Source organism: Anser cygnoides, chromosome 23 (assembly GCF_040182565.1).
Source record: "Anser cygnoides isolate HZ-2024a breed goose chromosome 23, Taihu_goose_T2T_genome, whole genome shotgun sequence".
Lineage (NCBI taxonomy): Eukaryota > Metazoa > Chordata > Aves > Anseriformes > Anatidae > Anser > Anser cygnoides.
The window spans coordinates 7,087,548-7,107,978 of NC_089895.1; the positions used below are offsets into that span (position 1 = coordinate 7,087,548).

Sequence of the window (20,431 nt, forward strand, 5' to 3'; positions counted from 1 at the left end):
CATTCTTGTGCATTGTTCTATGCAGTCACTATAATCATTAAACTCCATGTCCATTAGATCCTGATAAATTGCTTGATGCTCCATTTGTCATGCTCCACGACAGCATGCAGTCTGTGTTTTCTTAACACATGTTCCACGTTAACTGTTTTCATTGACTATGAATCCATAAAAATACATGTGGAACAGAGGGTACATAGTACAGTCATGTCTGTCTGACTCCTTCCCATTCTAATTGGGTAGCAAAGTCGTTTAATAGAGTCTGTGGAGTCTGTTTAACTACATTCTGCCAGAACAATGCTCTATTCATGTTTTCAACAGAACACTAGTGATTGGACTAATATCTTTAAACTAGAAAACAAGTCTTAATTGGAACAGATGCTGCAAATACCAATGCAAATGGCCAGCTCTTGTGTGATCAAAACCAGGTACAGTCCATTGATTTGTTTTTAATAGCAGCTTTCATTTTTTATTAGTGTACACAAAACTCACTAACACTATACAAAAAGTCAGTAACAATATTCTGAAAAATCATCTTGTTTAAAACAGACTCTGCCATGCATTGTTTCTGGCAAGGTGCTATTAAAGAGTTTCCGTCCTATTTTGGCAGATCATGTTACTGAAACACTCTTCTTTACTTTCCTCTCTTCTAGAATTTGAATAATCCCAGTGCTTTTCCTAACAAGCTATTGACGTTACATTTAATAATCTGTTTAGATATTCACTTACATTACAAACAGGCATTCAGGTTAGATTAGGCTAAATAAATCCACAGTCGTGGTAAGCATGTGTTAGATTGTGATCTGCTTGCTCTGGGTACATGCTTTAGCAGAGCAGAGCACGCGTTCCCACCGCATAAACCTTTTGTCATGGCACTGTTTGGGCTGGGGAAGCTCTGAAATGTTAAGGAGACAGTGATTTTTAAGCTAAGAATAAAGATGTGCTGTGATTTTCTAGAGTAAATTGGCCTTGTCTTTAGGATATATGAAATATTTGATAGCAACAAGAATAGAAAAAGCCATTCAGAGTAGAGCAGAGAGACATTCATTGCGGCACACCTGGCACTTGTGAATATTTGTTGGTCTTTTTGTGAATGCAAATATTTTGCGTTACCCTGCGCTGTGGCACTGGAGCATCAGCAGAGACAGGCTGGCCTGGGGGTGGCCCAGCAGCATGCCCAGGTGGCCGTTGTCCCTTTCATCTGAGGGTTTTGGAGCCTTGGCTGTGGTCACAGAGGTGCAGCTGGGGAATGCTGGTCACCAAACACAGAGCGTGTGACCTCCAGAAGTTTTCATACCCCAAAATAACCTTATTTCTGTGAGAAGTTCTCCTAGAAGTGCCCCTGAAGAAAGGTGCTGTTTCTCAGCACAACCTAAGTCTTTAAAGAAGGGGGAAAAGTGCATTTTAGCAGGTTCTCAGCTTGAAAACAAGCATGCTATTGTGAATTTTCTACAAAGGGAGTATAGTGCTGGGAGGCACTGCAACCAGAACCAAGCAGATCTCCTCGTGAAACTCCACAAACCCAACAGTGTTCACTTCAAACAGCGCTAAAAACCCATACAGTCTCCAGCTTAGAGCATAGAAAGCAAGCCATGCACGCTGACAACCCAGCTCCCACCCCACATCTGGGTCCCTTTCGCTCCACTTCTGCTGCTGGCTGCCTCTGATCCTGGCTGCAGAATGCCACTTCTAATTCTTCAGGCAGGAGTCATCGCTCCAAACGAGAGAAATGAAGATGACGACTGGTGATAACACATGAAAAATGTGCCAGCCAGGCAAGGGTAAGGCCACTTCCAGTACAGCTGCAAGTTGTATTTGAAACTGGCTGCAAGGAGGATGCACTATTTCAGTCCAAATGGAAAGAGAAGGTGCAAGCAAAAGCAAAAACAACAGAAAAATGATGGCTCTTGTCCCTGTTTTGAAATCTGTCAGTCTTATTTTGGAGAACTTCATGTCATTTAGCTTTAGAAATCAATGTGTCGCAGAGGGTTATCAGACACAGGTGCCTGCTCTTGGTGCCTTAGTGAGGTGCAGCCAGGGATGTGGGTTTGCTGCGGGTGAAATGAGCCTGGAAAGGTGAACTCTGCAGCTGCAGTTTATTTAGAATAACTGAGGGCCATGCTCACCAGCCCACGTGGATGCTGCTCCGTGTGTCTCCGATAACCACACGATGATGCACGGGCTATGCTGACCACCGGCTGCCGATGTGAGGAGCATGGTGTTCGGGTACAGCTCGAGGTCTTCCAAGCAGAACAAGCCTGCAGCCTCGCTCAGCTCTTGTCGAGCTTCCAGCAAAGCCATTTGAGCGTTCAGCCTCAGCACGGGCAGAGCCAAGGCGTGTTTTGCCCCATCAGGTTTGTTGAAAAGATGCAACATTTGAGGAGGGCTGGGGATTGACTTGATGAAAAAAAGGCTTTGCTGGCTACCTACCGCAGCACGGGCAGGTCGGGGACGGGGCTGGCGAGACGAGGGTTGCGCTGGCTCAGGAGGGGCATCCCAAAAGGGATCTGGATTGAATTTGGCCTCCTCAGGAAAAGGAGGGCCTTCCAGTCATCCCTGGCTTTGCAGAGAAAGAAAAGGCATCGTGCTCGGCCAGGGGCCACGGAGCCAACACACGCACAAGGGCTTGTGGTGGAAGCGGCAGTGGCCGTGGGCTGGGCAGGTCTCCTCCTGTCCTGCCTGCTCAGATCGGGGTTTGTACTCCCCCAAAGACAGAGGGCATGCTCTGCCCTGGCTGTTGCTGCAGAGGACTGTGTTTTTTTGTGCAGGGCTTTTCTAATGTTGGCTTTCATATTTATCCAAAGAAAATTCGGTCTTGTGGCTTGATGCACTGAGAAAGAATCTGCTCTGAAAGGGCTGGTAGAAAAGCATTAATTGCATCAGATAATCAAGGGGCAGTGGGTGGCTGCTTGAACGTTGGGCTCTTTTGGGATAGAAGCAGCTCAGTACAGACGCAGTGAATTTCTCCTTTTATTCTGAAGGACATATGAAAAATTACAGGCCTGTAGCCAAAGAACTAGCTTGGTTTTAGGTTAACCAGTTTAGATAAATCAACGTATATGTACATGAATTAATTAATCCTACATAAAATTATTCAGAGGCTTGAAATAGATGATGTTCTGCATGGATATGGTGAGCTCTTATTTAATGCTAACATTGCTGTAGGTGTGCACAGAAAGGATCACAGATTCAAGGCTACACAAATCCAATTGTAGGCAACTTGCTGACGGTTCCCTGTCACTGCTTCAGCTTCCCATTTACTGGTTTTTATCGTGCAGCAGATCATGTTGTACCACTCTTACAAGTTCTTCATACCATGGCCAGCGACACAGGTTTCCCATTCCCACTGATTTTTTCCTCTTTCCCAAAGAGCAGAGCCTCTGCTCCTGCGGCAGAGGACGGGGCTGTCATCTTCTGCTTGTAGGAGCCTGATGCAAGCCAGTGTTCAGCAGGCTTTGGTTGAAGCTGTAAGTAACGAGCAAAGTGGTGGTATTTTGTTTTAATTAATAACTTTTAACATTTAGACACCCGTGCATTTGATGTGTGTGGAGTTTGGCAGGGGTTGTTCCCAGAAGGTCGTGCAAACATTTTCCTTGGTCAAGCTGTAGGCGACCTCCTACTGCCTGAACTGCACTTGGAGATTTTGGTTGAACTTGACCCAAAGTCTTCAGGCCACAACTGGCAGCTGCTTTGCTGATGCAAACATGCAGATTTTCCATGGGGTAGGCACACAGCCTCGTGTCACCTCCGAGTGTTCAGCTGGGTTTTGCTCATGCAGAAGGACCGCTGCTGTGAGATACAGCTCGTGGCGGTGAAGTGCCATGCATGGGAAGGCATTTTTACCCCGTATGGCTGGAGCCCTATTTTGTGACAACACGGGATTTGCAAATCCTCCCTGCAAAGCTGTGTACAGGCAGGGAAGGGCAGGGAGCAGGCAGAGCGGGGCCTGGCACGGTGGAAGGGCAGCGGGCAGGGAGCTGCTTCCTCCACACACCCCAGGCTGGATGGATGCAGCTTTGCCTCTCCTTAATGTTTTTTTTTTCCCTGTTCCACTTCTGAGCTAGCAAATTCAGAAGGGCTCTTGCAGAAGGAGACTTCAGAAAGCTTTTCACCGAAGCGAAGCTTAGAACAGAGTGATGCTAACTCGGAGAACATGGTCTTCTTTTTTCTCTGAAACCACTTCCTTCTTTCCCTAGGAACTGGGCTGCACCCAGCCAACCACACTCGAGCAATAACCATTTTGAAATACAAGTGAAAGTATCAGCAATACTGGGGAATAAAAATACCAGAGCCATGGGAAATGCTAGGAAGGTGGCCAATGGAAAGTACAGTCACTCCGGCAGGGAGCGGGATCCAGTTGCTGAATTGCTGAATTAATGAAATCTTACCAACGAGGTCCATTTCGCGCAGCGCTGAAAGGAGCCCAGATTTCTTGCGTTGTCTTAGTGGTTGCACTCTGATCCCAGATGGGCGGGTAATAATGTTATAAATGATTTACTGCCATACAGTATATGTTATGGGAGGTTTATAGAGATCAAATCGCACAGTGAGCTGGAAAATCCTCTCTATTGTTGAGGCTGTTCCCTGGCTGCTGTTGGCAGTAGTACATTAATGGCATGTGAGGGAGTTTGCCTTATTCAAACAATAGTGTAGGCATTATAATTTAATTACTCCCATCATTAGGCCAGTTTTGTTAGAGAGAAAAAAAACACCCACAAGTGGAAAAAAAACACTGAGTTTTTTCTTAGCTGCATTTAATGAAGGACTCCCTGTCCTTTCTGTAAGAAGTCTTCTTTGCTACACTGTATTTTATTAATGGTGTAACTGAAGATTTTTGCTTTCCACTCCTAATATCCTGGACTGGATTTCCACCCCGGTATCTTTATTCCTGAAATTCAGTGTCTTCCTGACGAGGATTTGTTGGGCCAAATGTAGTTGCCTCTGGGCAAGCTTGGGGTGGCAAGGGATAAAATACATTCTTTCGGGGAGGGAAATCTCCAGTTTGGGAAGAGAAAACTCCAGTGAATTTTAAGTATTACATATGCAGTAGAACAAACAGCAGGTATATCAAGTACAACACACAGGAGCAAAGTGTTTCTTGACCTGTGGCCCCAGAGGCACAACGTGAAATTCATCCCTGCTTCAGAGCCAGGATCCAGCAGGGCAGCTTGCGTTGATCGTCCCACAGATAGTAGCACACTTTCCCTTTGATGTACTTAAAGACTCCTTTCATTTGTTTATTTTTGCTGTCAAATTACTTCACTTAGTCCCTTGTGCAAGCCAGATACCGCAGGATATTATTACATTCAGTAAACAAGGAAGTGGAACCTGACACCTGAATGACAGTAAATTAGGTTATTTGCCAGTCACAAGGGGCCAGGTTGCATGTGTGCTGGACTTTACTCCGAGGCACGTCCTGTCCACGGCCCTTCGAAGAGACCCGAGCCCAGGGCTGTGGCCGAGCATTTCACCTGCTGTGGGCTCCCCGAGCTGCTTCGTGCCCCACGGGGGAGCTGCAGGAGAGCGGGCACTGGAAGCGCTTCCCGTGCGGTGCACCCGATGAGCAGCAATGGTCCAGACATTGTCTGGGACAAAGGATTTCCTCTGTAACCATTGTTTTGTTTTTTTTTGAACCATTATATGAAGATTCCCAAGTGCTACCATTGTACATAGTGACATAGGTATGCTCGCTGTCCAAGGAGGGCAGGGGATTGAGGACAGATAGAGCAAAGCCCCCGAGTTCCTGTTGGGCACTGGTCAGCCAGCACTGGGATGTCTGGTCAGTGACACAGTGCTCTACTGAACCGTATCCTGAGTCTGCCTCAAGACCTCAGCAGCCCAAAGCAGCGGGTACCGTTTTTTTCAGGTATTTAGGTGCAGCCAGAAATCACAGGAAGGCTGTTCTCCACCTTTCCAAATCGGACGTGGCCTGCCCGTTCTCATTTACAGGTGCAAGTGGCATTTTATTTCAGTGCGCCACCTGCTAGCACCACAGGCACACTGGTTATTTGTGTGGAAGACTTGTATCAGTAAAATATCTGTGTTTTTCATTGCTTTCCAGTACAGTAGAGCAGCTGACAATGTTCAAGGAGAGTGCCTTGGGGAGGAGGTATTTGTCTGGAACGTTTTGAGGCTCCTGGCTGTAAGGTGCAGCACAAAGCCAAAGTTACCATTATTATTGCTTTTGACTGCTGGTGTCATCCTTTCACGATCATTACTATTTCACTAATAACACCCCCAAAATGATTTCTGGTGGCCGTGGCTCCAGAATGAGGCCATCTCTAGCCCCAAGACACAAGCTGTTAGTGGCCTTGAGTTTGACACCAGCACGGGTCCACCGCGTGGTACCGAGGGGCGCATCCTCTGCCCTTACCAAAACCAGAGGGCTTCCCACTGAGGTCTTGGTGCAACCCCTCATGACATGGGATCAGATTGCTGGTGTTTAGGTGAGCAGCCTTCATCTGCCCAACGCACAGAGCGTGCCGTGCCGCAGGTCCCGCGGGGCTGAGAGCCGTACCTGGCATTACCGGCGCGCTGGGGCAGGAGGCCGGGGCTGTGCTGCCAGCTGTAATCACTGCTCTAGGCCGTCGTGCAGCATGAGGCTCTTATTTGCTTTGTTTATTCAGTCTCTCGTCACCCTGTAGGCATTTATTTCTTGCCCCAGAGTCACGATTACCGCTTTAATTATTAGCATTTCCCTTGCCAGCAGTTCCATAGCTTTCATTCCCTGAGTCAGCAGGGCCTGCTGCAATCGAAAGCCTTGAGTGCCTTACCCTACCGAGACACGACTGTAACTCGATGAGCCATTTGCAATGGCAAACCCATTTTTAAACTCCTAAACCTGAACAGACTCACTTCAGTAAGTGCTGCTACCAGGAGTCCTTGCAAATAATGACTTTTCATGTCAAAGACTTGGATAATTTGATAGGACAATGAGGAATAGTTCAAGGTCTAAACTTTGAAATACCTCAAAATTATTATAATTGGACGTGTTGCAAGAGGGAGGAACCTCCATATTTTAAGTACCTTTTCAAAACCAAACTTCTTGTTATTCTCAGAAATAAGCAAGAAAATCCCATGTTTATTTAGGACCTGAGCAAAAGAAGCAGCAATTGGGCTCACTGTATTGGTTCTGCAGGAGGGATTAATATGCGAACGCTGGCCTGGGTTTTGAAGTTCTTGGTCAATTTGCACTCGGACAAAACTCTTAGCTACCTCTAGATATATGGTTGAGCAGTTGGTAGATGAACGATAAAAATAAACTAGAGAGTGATTTTTTTTGTGAGAACAGGATTAAAACAGTAGTCTCCCCATGGGGAAAAGCTGCCACAGTAGCACTCTGTAGTTGCTTGGTGCTTTCTCTTTAAATGGCTCATGAGATTTTAGCTTTGGAATTAAATTTCCTTCTCAATATGCCGCAGTCTTTTGACTTCTGGGCTGGTTTGTGCAATCACTCTTCTGGTTTTAATGGTCTTTGTTTGGTGGGACACCATACTGAGTAGCTACTTAAATGTCCCAAGCTATCAGAGAAAAATAAATCTAAACAGATGCATTAAATGTGAGAGCTTGAAGATATTCAAGGGAAAACCTTCGATATCCATCCAGAGACAAATCTTCTAATAAGCTGGTACTTCCTATTAGAGGAAGTTTTGAGTAGCACCCACAATACTTCTGATTACAACACGACAAATTTTACCTAATGAAGTTCCCAATTGCTCATGACTTTTCAGTCAGGTGGACCTATTTCTAAACTCATCCATTTGCATTAGGTGCTTTTCCAGTTTCCATAGTAACCGGGCAATTCATCATCTTTAACATATCTAGCCTTACAGTGTCTTACAGAGCGAAATACTATGTCCGTTTTATAAATGTGCAGCCAGAGGTGTAGGGAACTAAGTGATTTGCCCAGGGTTACAGAGTTCATCTGCAGCTGAATAGGGTAAGAACATTGCTTTCCTGAGTTCCAAGAAAATGCCATGCCTGCCAGGCTGTCCTTTCCCAGGGAGGTATTTCCTCTATCAGATCTGCACCAGCCGAAGGTTGTTTCCCAAGTGTTCTTTTTCTCAGACTTGGAAAAAGAGACTTTCAGAAATGAAGAGGTTGGAGTTTGAGTGGTACAGAACGGGGTGAGTAATGAAACAAGAAATCAAACCTTGCAAGTAATTTATTCAGCATAAATGCCAGCCACATTCTTTGGACAAATAACTCGCAATGAATAATTCAACCAGCGTCATCACTACAGGGCATAGGAACAGGATTGTTTTTGAATCGTTTGGCCTTTTTCTTCATGTAAATCCACCCTAAAAGTCCAGCTTCAGCCCTTGGTGTGTTCCAAGTCTGGATCTGGATTTTGCTTGTGGTTTGGCCAGAGGAGGGTCAGGGTCAGACCTGGGCCTGTGCTGAGCACACTCTTTTCTCTCAGAAGTCCAAAGAAACTCCAGGAATTTGGTATCTTACAGGATAAAATTCAAAGCTGCCCTTCAAAAACTGCATCTGTAGCCTCAAAACCTTGTGAAAGTAGCAAAACATTGAAAGCCATTGAGGAATCCTGGATTAACACAGTGCACAGTAGGGAAAAGGCTGGTGGCCTTTGGAACAACTTCTCACATTAATTTTCTTCCAATGCTGACAGCTTTGATTTATTGCCTTAAGGCTGGTTAGAAAACACCCAGACATGAGGGAAGCCAAGAATTATGGAAGGCAAAGGAAAATATGGTAAACGTAGTGATGAATAGCCCTGGTAGATAGACAAATACTGCTCTGCACTCCTACTGCACCCAAATACTGTCTTAAAGATGGGAACAGAGGTTTTGCTTGCACTTTCACTATTGCTTCCTTCACTTCTAATGTTGAATATTCTGCTAGAAACCCCATGGGAACCCCGATTTTGTTTATTTTATGTCAGCTGAATGCCAGCTGGAGCACCAGCCGAGGGAGGACTTTGAAAATGAAAGAAAGAAATACGCACCAGCTGAGAAAGTTCCTAAAACCGATTTGTTGTGAGAACCCGGTGTATTGATCCCCTGCCTCTCCTCCCCTCTGGCACTGAACAGCCGCCCAAGGGGCTCAGCACGCTGCTGGGTGCACACAGCTCCCAGCAGTGCTAGCTGGAATTACTGTCATTGCACCCGCCAGGACAGGAAGCTTCTCTTCTGATTTGCTGCTTTGCCTTGCTCAGATAAGATTTAGTGGTGGGATTCTGCATCAAAGGAGGTGTTTGAAGTTGAACTGATCACTTGAAATGGTTAAAAACCAAAACGAACGCAACCCACAGAAATAGGAACTTGTTGTTTTGCTTCTCCTTCCGCTGCTTCTCTCAGTAGATGTTTGTCAGGGACACAACTAGTGGTAGCATGTAAATAATGCTCTGGTTAATCCCCCGAGCTCAGGAAGTACCAGACACGGGCAAAATATGAGACACATGAACACGGGTAACAGTGCTGGAAGTCTGACCGCCCGTCTGTGCTGGTAAAGAAAACATTGCTTACACGTGGTTCTTCCTTAGAAATCGAATCGACGTAATATTTCCCAGCAGAAATTTGGGAAGTTCACTGAAACGGTTTTCTGGGTTACCAGAACTGTTTGCTGAGAACCCCCCTGTGCCCTGACACCCCTTTTGCTTTACCAAATTTGAGTTTACAAAAGAACCACACCAAAACAGACCAAATAACTGAGGAACAAAACATTGGGAGAGTTGTCTTTAATTTCATCAATGGCTTTAAATATTTAGAAAGCACAGTGTAAACATCTGAGGAGAAATCTGTGCGCTTGCTCTTCGTGTTCAGAATTGTTGGGATTTATAAACAGAAAGGCTGCTCTCAGGGTGTGGAACTGATGTTTCAGACTTTCCACCAAAGTTATATATGCTCATGTCATTACAGCTCTTCCCTCAGCCTAAATTGCTGGCACGGCGTCCTGAAATGTTTCTCATTAGTAAACTTTACATAACCTCCAAAACTGCAACAACTGTAGAATAAAATGTACCAGGATGCCAGCTGGAGCTGGCACTTGGCGCGGGGCTCTCGGGGCTGTTTGCTTAGCTGGATTTGAAGGATGTTCCAGACCAGCTAGCAGGGCATGTGACTGAGTTTTGACCTGAACCGCTTGCCCAGATCCAGAGATCCTGCATACTTCATGGGAATGCTTTCCACTTGTCGCTTTCATACCTCAGACGCAGCTTTTAACAATTTGTGCGCAGACCCAAGCCCAACAGCCATTGGAATATAGTCAGAGGTAATGGCACTTGGCTCTGTAAAGGAACAATGAGATTCCAGAGCAGCTCAGTATGTGTTTGTTTAATGCTGAGTTAACAGTTTCCCAAGAGTAAGAGGGCCCTGCTTTCCTTTTTTTTTTTTTTTCCTGTCCCAAAAAAACCGCGACATCTCTGATTTCTTTTTCAAAGGCTCTTACCTGAGCAGACACAGAGCTGTACGTGGACAGGGATCAGGATGCAAAGACATGCTTGTGGTCAGGCAGGAGCTGGGAGACCTGGAAATAGACTGCGCATCTCTGTCGGCTAACGTTCCCATGCCTTAATCCCAAAACTTTCCCTTCCTTCCATTAGTATTGTAGGGCAACCTGTAGGAGATGGAGATATTTCGGGGAGCAGAGCTGCGAGGCCTCAGCTCCACCACTTCCCCGGGAAAGGTTAATTTGTGGCTGAGTGATTGGAGCTCAGCTTGGTGAAATCGTTTTACCTGATTCCGTTTCCTGGACTTCTCTTCATTTTCAAATAATCAAGCCTATTTATTTTAAATATACGAATTTTCAACCAAGGCTTTAATGTATGCATAATTTATATCACTTCCTTGGTATGGAATTAATTTTCTTTTCTCCAACATGGAAAATAACACGCGAACTCTTGAGTAGTTCTCCGATGCTGAATTCCAAATTGTCTGAATTAAATTTGAATCCCGGTGGGTTCGGCACCTTCCTAGTTGTTCATCACTTGCAGGGTTTATTACGTTTTAGATGATACTATTAAATCCAGCCACCCCTAGAGGTACCGGCCAGACTTTGTGAGTCTAAAGAGTAGAAGACCATGAATGAGTCCTCAGAGCTGTTCCAATTTAGCAACACAGTAATTTAAGTTGCCTTTAAGTGGACAGTGAGTTGTAATTTTTTATATATATTTTATAATTTGTTTGCAATTTCCATTTCCCTCCCTCCAATACCTTTTAAGAATTAGAAAATTAATGCGTTTTCCCCCAGTTTAGATCCTTTTTTTTTTTTCTTCTATTTAGTGAACATTGATTTTACTCCCTTCCCCAGTGCTTTTGTTCATCTCCAAAATTAATGCATCTTTTTGTCTTTGCTTTGCAGGGGGTCTGTCCGGGGGGCCGTTAATGGGAGTGGATCCTGCTGCCTTCTTCCTGGTGAGCTGAGGAGCACTGTGCCCAGAGAAGCTGTGGTTGCCCCATCCCTGGAGGGGTTCAAGGCAAGGTTGGACGAGGCCCTGGACGACCTGATCTGGTGGGTGGCATCCCTGCCCATGGAAGGGGGTTGGAACTGGGTGGTCTGTAAGGTCACTTCCAACCTGACCCCATTCAATGACATATGAACTGGAATCAGCAGCCAGTGTCGTGCTCCTTGGGCCAAGGTGCCCTCATGGGATGGGCCAAGGGAAGGCTGAGCTACCATAACCCTTTCTGATGGGCAAATGTGTGACCTCCTAAAAACTTGTGATGCTTGGAAATGTGGTTTAGTGGTGGACTTGGCATTGCTAGGTTAACGTTTGGCCTTGGTGATGTTAGAGGGCTTTTCCAACCTAGATGGCTGTTTGATTTTATCAGGGCTGAGCTGCTGGAGCTGCCCATCACTGGGCTGGGCTGGGCAGCAGCTCTCCAAACACCGAGGCCAGCCACATGCACAGGGTTAACAGCGGGGTTCGAGCATGGAAAGCCAAGCTGCAAATCAGGGGTCTTCAAGGAAAACTGAAGAGGAGGATTTGGGCCATGTGGTGCCCATAAAAATGAATGCAAAATGTATCAGAAGTATATGAAATCTGCAGATAGTTGTTTTGTGTTTCAAAAGTGTTGAATATAGGAAAAAAAAAAACTCAACAGGAGTTTAAATAAACACAGGCAAGTGAGTCAGCAAGAAGATATAAAATCATCAGGAAAGGCTGAGTTTGTTTTAATGTGGGGATTACTGTAAACACTAGGAGTGCATGGTAACAATTTGTAGGCCATATGTTTTGAAATATCATAACTGGTGTCAATAAACACATTAAAATTCAACTTCAAAGAGTATTGTGGATGTTTGGAGTGTCACGAAGACATTGCAAAATGGGGATTTTAGATGGAAACAAGTATGGGAGCAATCAAACACAGCTCCTATGTGAAGAAAGGGATCTTGTCAAGTTGTTAGAGCTAAGCATCTGTGATGGTGATTACTGCTGCTTGCTGGCTAGGAGCTGTGCTCAGCCCCTGATTTCTTTCACACCGTCTCCCTGGCCTTCCACCCTGACCTGCCTGTTTGTCTCGCCCACCTGCTGCAGCTCAGTGCTGGGGCTGAGCTCTTCTGAGCAGGGATTGCCGTTCACTGCTCGTTTCTGCAGTTCATAGCCCGCCTGATTTCCTCGTATAAATAGCAAATTCATTTCGTGTCTCTACAGATCGACTTGTGGCACAGACGAAGCGCTGTCCTCCTGTGCTGACAGGCTGCCCTGCAGGGGCATCTGGCATCACCGCAGCGCTGGCTGCATTTGATTCTTCCGTGCGCTGCCAGCCACCCGTCGTGGGGTTTAGGGCATAGAGAAGGGCGAGCAGCCCTTCTGTCCTCCCCTCTGGTGGTGGTATCCTGAACATAAGGTTTATGTTGCTTCCTGAATCCCTCCTCATTCAGACCTCCACTGCCCGAAACGCCCTCTTTTCCTCGCTTTTTCTCTTGTAACACTTCTGATGCGGTGGGATTCCCTCGGCAAATGCTCTCCTATTTGTGCACAAATCGTTTGTTTACTCCACGGAGATGAGACCAGATCTGTGATCTTTCAGCTGTAAAAGCGCAGACTTCTGACACTGAAGCTTTACTAGCGTGCTGAATAAATCCTTTGGCTTGTTTCTGGGATATCCCATGACATGCTAAATTACTAGTGTACATACAAAGGCGGTATATTTGTTTACATGGCTGCCTGGAGACTCATGTCCACCATATGCCTTGTTCTTTCTTATTTTCACCTTTTTAATGTGTTTCATTTCACAACGAGAGCCCGCCCCTCCTCTCTTCTTCCTTTTTTCACCTTTTATTGCTGAGTATGACATCATGAAATGTATGAAATGACACAGTATGAAATGTATGTCTCTTTTTTTTGGTATCCCTTTCTAGATTTTTATTCCTGCTGCTTTAGACGTTACACGTAGCCAGGCCCTTGGGGTTTGCATGGGCATGCAGACTGAGAGCTAGCTGATCCTTTTCCCTCTGGTTTTACCCCTAGGAGACTCAGACCTTCCAGAGCTCAGCGCCGTTTTCCAAGCGCTTTCCATTCCATCCTGGTTCACTCAGAGTCCACCTGAGCTGCGTGTTTGGGGCCGGGGACTGCTACGGAGAAGGATCAAGCCTTGGTTTCCCTGAGGAAATCCCTTCTATGGAGGTGACACAGTACAGCACAACGTCACGTTTAAACCAGTAAGTGAAAGCGTGTGCTCAGCACCAATGTATAAAATAAGCAAGAATGGCCATAAACAGCACGTTTAGCTATCTATGGATTTTTACAACCCAGTGACTGTGGGACAGTCCTGGTCCTGCCAGCCTGAGCCGTGCCTCCAGGGAGCACGAGAGGCTTCTGGTGCCTCGTGTTGTCCCTTCTGCGAGGGCAGCTTACAGGGCTTCTGCTACACAAACAGCAACTTCGCTTATTTTATTACCAATCCTACAGGAACAAAGTGAACTCACACATACCCTTTTTAACGTGATTTATGACAGGAGCAATATGAGGGAACAGATGAGCATTCCTGCGCCTAGGTTCAACTCTCCATTTAAGAATCACAGTCAATATTCCCTTGTTTTAATACTAAACATCATGTTCAAAACTGAGTACTTCACTGTAAACTGCAGGCAGACCACGCAGGATTAAATGGGGCTTCTAGTGTGATGAATATAGCAGCCTCTTAAATGATTAGGACACCTGTTGACATTAATATAGAAGCATGCATGAAAACAAGTGTGCCACACACTGAAATATATGTACACAAATATTAAGAGGATTAGAGAAATTGCTAAAATGGATAGAGTGGCATTTAACACGAACATGTCTGGAATCTCAGCGGAATGGAAATAACATGCACAGAGCTGTTCCCTTGTTCGATGGTTTTTTTTTTTTTAGTGGTTCATCTGGGGTATAAACGCAGTACAAGGAGGTCATTTGCTTACATTTAAAAATTTCTGTTTAATATATGTCTTTGTTTGGAATCTGCCTCTGATTCATAACCACCTTCCTTTAGTAGCTGGCACCTTTGCCATGTAAGCTGCAAGAAAAAGTAATTAAATTTAATAGAAGCCACCCTCGCTTTGAAGCTGCCCTGGATTTAGAGCCACAAGGAGAAGCAATTAAACTGTGGCAGCCAAGGATTCAAACTGAAGTTATATAGTGACTTTTTTTTTTAAAGGAAATTTTCTCTGTAAACGGATTTGGATTGTCAAACCTGATTGGATTCAAAAGCATAGAAATTTCCTTCTGTGGGAAACTTTCTACTGAAGCAAAAGGAAAAAATAATTAGATGTGAAATGGGGGTCAGTTGTGAAGATCTAGGATATTTTTAATCCTTTCGAACAAACTTCCAAAAACTAGTTCAGCAAAGTGCTGAGGGGAAAGGGGAAGCATGGAAGGAGGACAGCTGCATGTCTGTTTATTTGCAGGCGGGCCAGCTTGTCAGCAGCCTAGGGTACAGATTCATTAGGGGAAGGGATTTATTTGCACTAAACAGTATTATAAGCATTGTTTAAAGCTGACAGGATTTTTTAAACCATCAAGAGGCAGAAATTATTTTTTCATTTCTGTGCTTTTACCAAAAAATTGTCTTTAAATTAAGGAATAAGCATAGGAGAAAAAAATCAAAACAAGACTCCCAGATGCCATAGCCAATACCAAACACAATTCTTCCTACTTAAAAGTATGTTTTAGAAGTTTCCTATAAAATATCAGAAAGGATTCAGTTGAAAGAGGTTTTCTTCCAATGCAGATGTTAGTCAAAAAAAAGCAAACTGGCAATTCAGTTAGCACTTACAGGCAGGCAAATCTGTCCTAATCTCCACCAGCTCTTTGAATTAAATGTAAGTCTTAGCTAAGTCAAGGCACATATGAAAATCTTAATTATTTTCATAAATGTATTTTGCAATACCTGCTTTTCTGAGAAATAGATGCTCTTGGGCTCAGTATAAGGATACAGTTGATGGTCTGTGACCTATGGATCTGACTTGGTGAATGAGAGTCCTCTGGCTGGAGTCATGGTAAAGCTAAATTTCCAGGGCAGTGCCTGGAATGTTGTAACTTGCTGGGAAAATATATTATTGTATCACTGGCCATTATGAGGTAGCTGGGGGCAGACATGCGAGCTGCATCCCCCCAGAGAAGACAGCCCCGGCGATGGTGACCAGCCTGTAAAAGAGGAACGGGAAAACACGGCCAGAGAGCTGCTCTGGGGCACCGTCAGCTCTGTGAACAATGTTTGACCCCAGCGTTTTGGATGTCCCAGCAGTAATCTTTGACAACGGGTCTGGGTTATGCAAGGCAGGTATCGCAGGTGACAGTGGCCCAAGGTCTGTTATCACGGCAATTGTTGGTCGCTCAAAAGCCAAATCTACAATGCTTGGAGCTGGGATGAAAGAATACTACGTTGGAGAAGAAGCTCAGTCCAAAAGGGGGATCCTGTCTTTGAATTATCCGATTGACCATGGCATAGTTACCTCCTGGGATGACATGGAAAGGATCTGGAGACACGTCTATGAGTACGAGCTGAGAATCAAAGCCACTGAAAGGCCAGTGCTGTTGACAGAAGCCCCCCTGAATCCTCTTCAGAACCGGGAGAAAATGACGGAGATCATGTTTGAAGGCTTCATGGTGCCCGCTATGTACGTGGCAGTCCAGGCAGCTCTGGCACTCTACGCCTCAGCCCGCACCACCGGGATCGTCATGGACAGCGGGGACGGTGTCACCCACACGGTCCCCATTTACGAAGGGTACTGTCTGCCCCATGCTGTCTCCAGGCTGGATATTGCTGGCAGGGACATCACCGAATATTTCATGAGGCTTCTTCTGGAGAGCGGGCACTCTTTTGTTAGCACAGCTGAAAGGGAAATCGTGAGAGATATCAAAGAGAAGCTGTGCTACGTAGCTTTAGACCCCATCCATGAAACGAAAGCAAAGCCCGAAGAAGTCATGAAAGAATACAGGTTACCTGACAGCAATGTCATTCAGATAGGCAGCCAGCTCTTCCGTGCTCCAGAGGTCCTCTTTGTGCCTGCAGACATCGGCATCGAAGCACCCGGCGTGCACAAAATGATCTTCAACAGCATCATGAAGTGTGACATCGACGTGCGCAGGAATCTCTACGCCAACGTCCTGCTCTCGGGTGGCTCCACGCTGTTCCCTGGCCTGGAGGAGCGGATCCTGAGGGAGATGCACCTCCAAGTGCCTGCAGGCATGTTCGTGAGGATCGTTGCCCCCCCAGAGAGAAAATACAGCGTGTGGATCGGGGCCTCCATCCTCACCTGCCTGACGTCTTTCAAGCAAATGTGGGTCACCGTGAGCGACTACAAGGACTTTGGGGCAGCCATCGTCCATCGAAAATGCTTCTAAGGAGACCATAAGACCAAGCGAATGCCTTGCTGCAACAAAGCACGAGCAAGAAACCCTGGCGAGGGCTGGCTGGTCCAAAAGGTGCCACAGCAGTTCGTGTCTTTACTGGCTGACAAAACCTTTATGGAGATAAAACATTAAAAGAATTGGTAACCAGGGCATCGAGCCTTCTTAGCGTTCATCGCCTCCAAGGGGAGCGCTGTGTGTTCCCACCTCCCTCATGCCTGAGCCCGGAGCCTCATTTATCTGCACGTGCTCTCCCAGCCCCTGCCTCATGCTCAGACACCACAGCCTTGCTGTTTCTTTGCCCTGGCCTCACGGGGTAGCCTAGAGTGATCAGGTCCATTGCCACTATTTCCACAGCACTCCTACCCCCAGCCACTCCTGTTTATGCCATCAGATTAGTAATGGAATTAACGTGCACTAATGGGGAGAGTGGGAGAAGTGCTGAGAGAGGCTGGTTTTGAACTTCAGGTTAAAAATTCCAGCAGTTTTCCAGCAGCAGCTTCTACACAAATTTAGTCTGGATTCTGTGCTTTTCCTTTTTCCTTTTTCCTTCTTCCTTTTTCCTTTTCTGTTTCCATTTCCTTTTCCTTTTCCTTTTCCTTTTCCTTTCCCTTTCCCTTTCCCTTTTCCTTTTCCTTTCCCACAGATTACAGGGATGTAGTAACTGACCAACTCACCGCCTCACTTGCAGCCATACGGGGAGTAGCTCACCTCCTCTGCTGGGGATTCTTCCCTCTAAGGTCTTTGAGATATCTGGGTTTTGTATTCTAAAACTAGATCGCGTGTTATTTTCGACCTCATTAAAAATGTTTCCTTTAGAAACCCAGCAAAACCCCAAACAGAATCCAAATATAAATCAATGCAAATGCAATTACTGTAACCGACCCTCCTCTGTGCCTGAGGGCCTGAAAAAGTTCATTGATTCCCCGCTGTAATTTATCTGGGAAGCAAGAACACCCAGCCTCCCTTCCAAGCACCGGCCCCGCATCGAATTGCTCGGCGGAGGAGCAGGGCTGGGGCTGCCCCGTGGGCCTTGTGAGCTGTGCCCGTTTGTGATGCGGGGTCCGGAACATTTCGTGGTGCTGCCAGAAGATCGCTGCCCCCCGACAGCACCCGTCCTGCACGCGATGTCGCACGCGGTGGCGGCGGGGACCCCCGCGGTGATCTTTGACAATGGCTCTGGGCAGTGCAAGGCCGGGCTGTCGGGGGAGCTGGCACCCCGCTCGGTTATCTCTACTGTTGTGGGGTACCCCAAGTTCAGGTTCGTCATGTTTGGGGCCGGTCACAGGGAGTGGTACGTCGGAGAAGAAGCCCAGTCCAAACGGGGCATTTTGTCTTTGAATTACCCGATGGAAAACGGGCTAGTTACATCCTGGGACAACATGGAGAAGATCTGGAGATACCTGTACGAGCACGAACTCAGGCTGAAGCCCAGTGAGAGGCCTGCGCTGCTGACTGAGACCCCTCTCAATCCTTTGTCCCACCGGGAAAAAATGGCCGAGCTGATGTTCGAAAGCTTCCGCGTGCCTGCCCTCTTCGTGACGCTGCAGGCACTCGCGGTCCTGTACGCCAGTGCCCGCACAACCGGGCTGGTGCTGGACAGTGGGGACGGCGTCACCATCGCGGTCCCTGTCTACAAAGGCAAGTACCTGCTGCAGGGCATAACCAGGGTGGATTTTGCCGGCAGAGATGTAACCAAATACCTTGCCAGGCTCCTCCTGGAGACCGGGCACTCCTTCATGAGCGCAACAGAGAGAGAGATCGTCAGGGATATAAAGGAGAAGCTGTGCTACGTTGCTCTAGATCCTAAAAAAAAAATGCAGGAAAAGCCTGAAAATCTTACGTGCGAGTACATTCTCCCTGACGGAAGGTCTGTCAAGGTGGGAGACCAGCTCTTCCGAGCTCCTGAAGCACTTTTCGTGCCTAGAGAGGTGGAAGTCCAAGGGCCAGGGGTTGTGGGGATGGTCCTCCGGAGCCTCGCCAAATGTAGCAGCCGTATCCAGCTGGACGTCCTAAGGAACGTGGTGCTCTCGGGCGGATCGACTCTGTTCCGAGGCTTCAAGGAGAGGCTTCTGAAGGATCTTCAGGCGGCAATTCCCAGCACAACCCCCGTCAAGATCTTCTCGCCGAAAGATCGGATGTACTCCGTGTGGACTGGCGCGTCGCTGCTCGCCACCCTGACAGCGTTTAGGAATATGTGGATTACCAGGGAGGACTATTACGAAGCCGGGCCAGCAGTACTCCAGAGAAAATGCTTTTGAAAAGTAAAAGTATGACCATCCAGGAATTTTTTTCAAGTGCCAATCTGAACAGCTGGAGAGCAGTTAATAAATCAGTACAAAAATAATTGATTTGTAGTAAGTGATTTTATAGCTTAGTAAAGAAAGATCCCTTGTGCATTGGGCTGAAGAAAGAGTCCTTGTTCTGAGCATTTTTGCTATCCAAGATGTTGGTTTTAATTCTAGAAATGTGTTGATCCCTGCTAGAACTGCAAACAGTTTGTCAGACTTTTAAACACTTGAGAACAAGCCACCTCCAGCCCATGCCCGGGGGGGCTGGCTCCCTGCCACGCACCGTAAACTTCCAAAGAGTGGAAAAGACCTCTGATGGAGAAATAGAGGGCTCGTGGGTATTGCTGACCCTTCACCATAGCACCGGAGATCGCTCGTAGCAGTCCTGGAGAAGCTCAGAGAGGACCGAGCTTCTAAATTTGTTTTTGCTCGCCAAATGAAAATAAGTTGGTCTGGCTGCTAGAGCAGAGCTCGCAGACCGAGCACACCTCTGCACTGCTTGTGGCCTTACCAAGGCATTTGCTATGTCACATCATATAAAACATCGCTTCTGTTTGCCCATCTGTGGCATCTAGTGAATATTCCAGCTTAAGGACTGTGTGAGACTTCATTTAGGTAATATAGTGTTAAGATCAGTAATTAATCAGAGAGCACAGGGTGAAAGATATTTAGTTTGGGTTTATTCTTAGAAGATTTCTGAAGAAACTTAGTGACATCAGGCATCTACGAGAAGGTGGAGGTGGTTGTCCCTAGCTGGCACTGATGGGAAAAGCTGGACACGTTAGGAGATGGTGTTATTTCTCTACTTCCTCAGCAGCAGCCAGGGGAAGTGACAAAATAACCCTGCAGATATTTGCTTGAATTACTAAAGAAATCTGCCGTGCTGAGCTCGCTGAGCATTTTTTTTTGAATGCTGAGCATTTCCAAAAAATAAGCTTAACTAGAGTAAATATGGCTAACTAAAGTGAGCTATGAAATTCATAACAATTGTGTGAATTTGCAGCACTTAAATCCACATTCAAATAATCTGAAAATCATGTATTTACAGAGATCATCGTCATCCACTTCTGCAAATATATGCACTACATCGAAGCAGGCAATGGAAATCTTCTCATAATTAAACTAAATAACACTATACTATATGTTGTTCAAAATTATTTCAAAAGGCCCTCAAGATATAGCTGAGAACTTACTGGATTTGTTCAAGACCAACATGAAAATAGGAAAAGAGACGCAATCTGCCTTCTGAATGATTCGATGCAGTGTCTGGCTATTTTCATTCAGCTCTGGAGAAGAATCTTCAAACTCATTGATGCCCTCTGCTGCCTTGGGACTGATTAGT

The 20,431-nt window shown here is 46.2% G+C and overlaps 2 protein-coding genes and 1 long non-coding RNA gene across 6 annotated transcripts in view; all 3 read left to right on the forward strand.

The window, feature by feature from the left end:
- Positions 1 to 20,431, forward strand: part of LOC136786873 (uncharacterized) — a 135,294-nt gene extending 114,863 nt beyond the window's left edge. For 3 of the 4 annotated variants that reach the window (XR_010826393.1, XR_010826395.1, XR_010826396.1), the window contains 2 exons: positions 11,320 to 11,469; positions 13,433 to 15,631. This is a non-coding gene — a long non-coding RNA (uncharacterized lncRNA). Of the gene's footprint in view, positions 1 to 11,319; positions 11,470 to 13,432; positions 15,632 to 20,137 lie in introns of those variants that run through there. The other variant, XR_010826394.1, reaches the window with a different exon arrangement.
- LOC106044640 (actin-1-like) lies at positions 15,659 to 16,953 on the forward strand. Its single transcript, XM_013194789.3, has one exon. It carries the CDS (start codon positions 15,659 to 15,661, stop codon positions 16,790 to 16,792), a length of 1,134 nt encoding a protein of 377 aa, XP_013050243.1. The 3' UTR covers positions 16,793 to 16,953.
- Positions 17,477 to 19,145, forward strand: LOC106044638 (actin-5-like). Its single transcript, XM_048067543.2, has one exon. It carries the CDS (start codon positions 17,854 to 17,856, stop codon positions 19,057 to 19,059), a length of 1,206 nt encoding a protein of 401 aa, XP_047923500.2. The 5' UTR covers positions 17,477 to 17,853; the 3' UTR covers positions 19,060 to 19,145.